The 2310-nt window shown below is 50.6% G+C and overlaps 1 protein-coding gene across 1 annotated transcript in view; it reads right to left on the reverse strand.

Moving 5' to 3' along the window:
- Window positions 1-1132: 1132 nt before the first annotated feature.
- TM9SF4 (transmembrane 9 superfamily protein member 4) overlaps window positions 1133-2310 on the reverse strand; it is an 11195-nt gene continuing 10017 nt past the window's right edge. The window contains exon 18 of the mRNA XM_009083868.1: window positions 1133-1157. Coding sequence (XP_009082116.1) covers window positions 1133-1157 — 25 coding nt within the window. The remainder of the gene's footprint in view (window positions 1158-2310) is intronic.

Raw genomic sequence — 2310 nt, forward strand, 5'->3', positions numbered from 1 at the left:
GCAGTTCCCTTCTGAACTGTCCTCTCACTTCTGCAGCTCCAGAGCATCGTGGATCAGCCCAGCACTGCCAGCTCATCAGTCATCTGACAGTCCTGCTCTGCCCATCAGTGCCACACACACCAAACAACATAGCTCACACAAGAGATGAGGTGCTCAAAGGATCTTACCCTGCAGCACATCCAAGTACCTCAAACACTGGCATAACTACAATAGATGGCAGTGTTCAAGACAAGTCACACTGGGAGACACTTACTGCTCAGCCAAAGTTACCAGGAGAAAAGTATTACAAAGAAAACCAGAGCATTCCAAGCTCTGCTTCTGGCTGGAACCACATGTGACAGACCACGTGTGTGTCAAACAGGCCAAGTGTTACGAAAAGAAAGTCTCCAGAGGTGGTGTAGGAGAACTCAGGAGAGCAGGACGACAGGACAATGGCAGATTTATTTACAATAGGACACAAAGAATACATACATTAATTAAAAATTACAAAGAATACAGAGAAAACACTTCAGGGAAGGGAGAGAAATCAATGCTGGCTGAGCCTCTCCACTGGGGCAGGGGCAGAAGGAAAAAGGGGAAAAATAAGAAATCAACCAAAATCTCAAGAGGGACCTCAAATCAGAACTGACACAGGACTCCACAGCACAGTTGGCTCACGCATCCCCTGCTCCCTTTTTCCATCCATGACTCCTGGCTGATTGGACTTTGGCATGATGGACAAGGTCAACAGGAAGGGACACGAGCCCTTGTGTGGATCTGGTGGAAACTTACAGCAATTTGGGTTTAAAAAAGCCCCAAAGCCCTCACGAGTGCACAGCAGTGCTAGGAGCAGGGAGGGCTTTGAGCAGTTCTGGGTTGGAATGGTGTCACCTGTGGCAGCTGTTTGTTGGGAGACCTTACTGCAAGAAGCAAAATGTACATAGATCTCACGACAAAAGGCCTCCCCTGTTGCCCTGACTGAATCCAGCTGGTCTGGGGATGGAGGGAGCCATCACTGCAACGTGGAACATTTTTACTGATAAACATCACTGAAGTGACCAAAACAAAAAAAACAACTTTACCCTCTTTTAAAAAGAGCTTCCCACGGCCTGATTCAGGCATCAAGCCATGGGAAAAGAAGAGCCCATGTCAGCTATCCTGGAGGGCTTGGACTGTTTCTGTGGAGAAGACAAAATACAGCTTAGGGGCATACACTTTTCCTGTTCCCTGGAGGTAGAGAATTTCAGAGGAGAGAATGGGAGGAAGATGGGGGGGAGATTGGAGGGCAGCCGGAGCGTGGGGCAGGCAGGGAGACAGCCTGCTCCTGGCCATGGGAGAGCTCCGTGGGACCACCCACTCTGTCCCCAGCCCCTTCAGCACAGCCTGTAGGCCCCTCGGGCCCAACACTGCCTCAGATCACTTGGCACTAAGGCCGCGGCGCCGCAGCCATCTCTCTGCAGGCTCCGCGCGATCCCGGCGGCGTTCCCGGGAAGGAGCCTGCCCCATTTCCTCACACATCTGGAGCAGAGCTACTGACAGAACAAACCCTTGTAGTTACCTCATGCACGCTTCCAGTCCTGCATTCCAGCACAACCACCAGGACGTTGTGTCCTGCCTTCCGAAGGAGAGGCAGTGCCACCCTCCATCAGCCCTTCCAGCGAAGGCATCCGCAGCAGCCTGTGCTGTCTGAGGCTGGAGGGAGGGAGAAGCGATGCCGAGGGTTGCAGTTCTCAAGCTCTCTCAGGGTGAAATTGCACTTCCCAGGCTCGGAATGGCACCTCCAGCAAATTGTAAACAAGCCGAAGCCAGGACTTCGGCGGTCAGAGCACGCCAGACTCCTGCTGGGTGAGCCTCTTGGCTCGGGTTACTTTGCCATAGTCAAGCTCCCTCTTCTGTGCAGACACGAAGGCAGGAGAGAAATCCAGTCTGATACTTGTCTGAAGAGTCTCCCTGAATCCTAGAGCACCCCAGGGGCTGGAAGAAAATGTTTTCCACAAGTGTTTCCACTGCCGTCTCAAATCCATTTGTCATCAACATAAAAAAAAGATGAATTAGCAAAAAGGGGGTTTACTTATACAGAGGGATATTTCTCTGCTAAAAAACTCCCTCAAATATGGAACAGCATAATAAAGTTAAAATGTAAGGTATCTACAGACCCCTTTTCCCCCCAGAAGTAGCCCAGAATCCATGTACACTGTGCCAAAGTTACATTCCAAATCGAGGAGTTATTTATTTCTTGTCACTCTCCCACTGGATTTTGTTTCCTTAAAAGAGTAGGGAGAAGATGTCCCTGTCACTCCCGGGAGGACACACGTTCTGAGGTGTCTGATT

The sequence above is a fragment of the Acanthisitta chloris genome, unplaced genomic scaffold (assembly GCF_000695815.1).
Source record: "Acanthisitta chloris isolate BGI_N310 unplaced genomic scaffold, ASM69581v1 scaffold18850, whole genome shotgun sequence".
Taxonomy (NCBI): Eukaryota; Metazoa; Chordata; class Aves; order Passeriformes; family Acanthisittidae; genus Acanthisitta; species Acanthisitta chloris.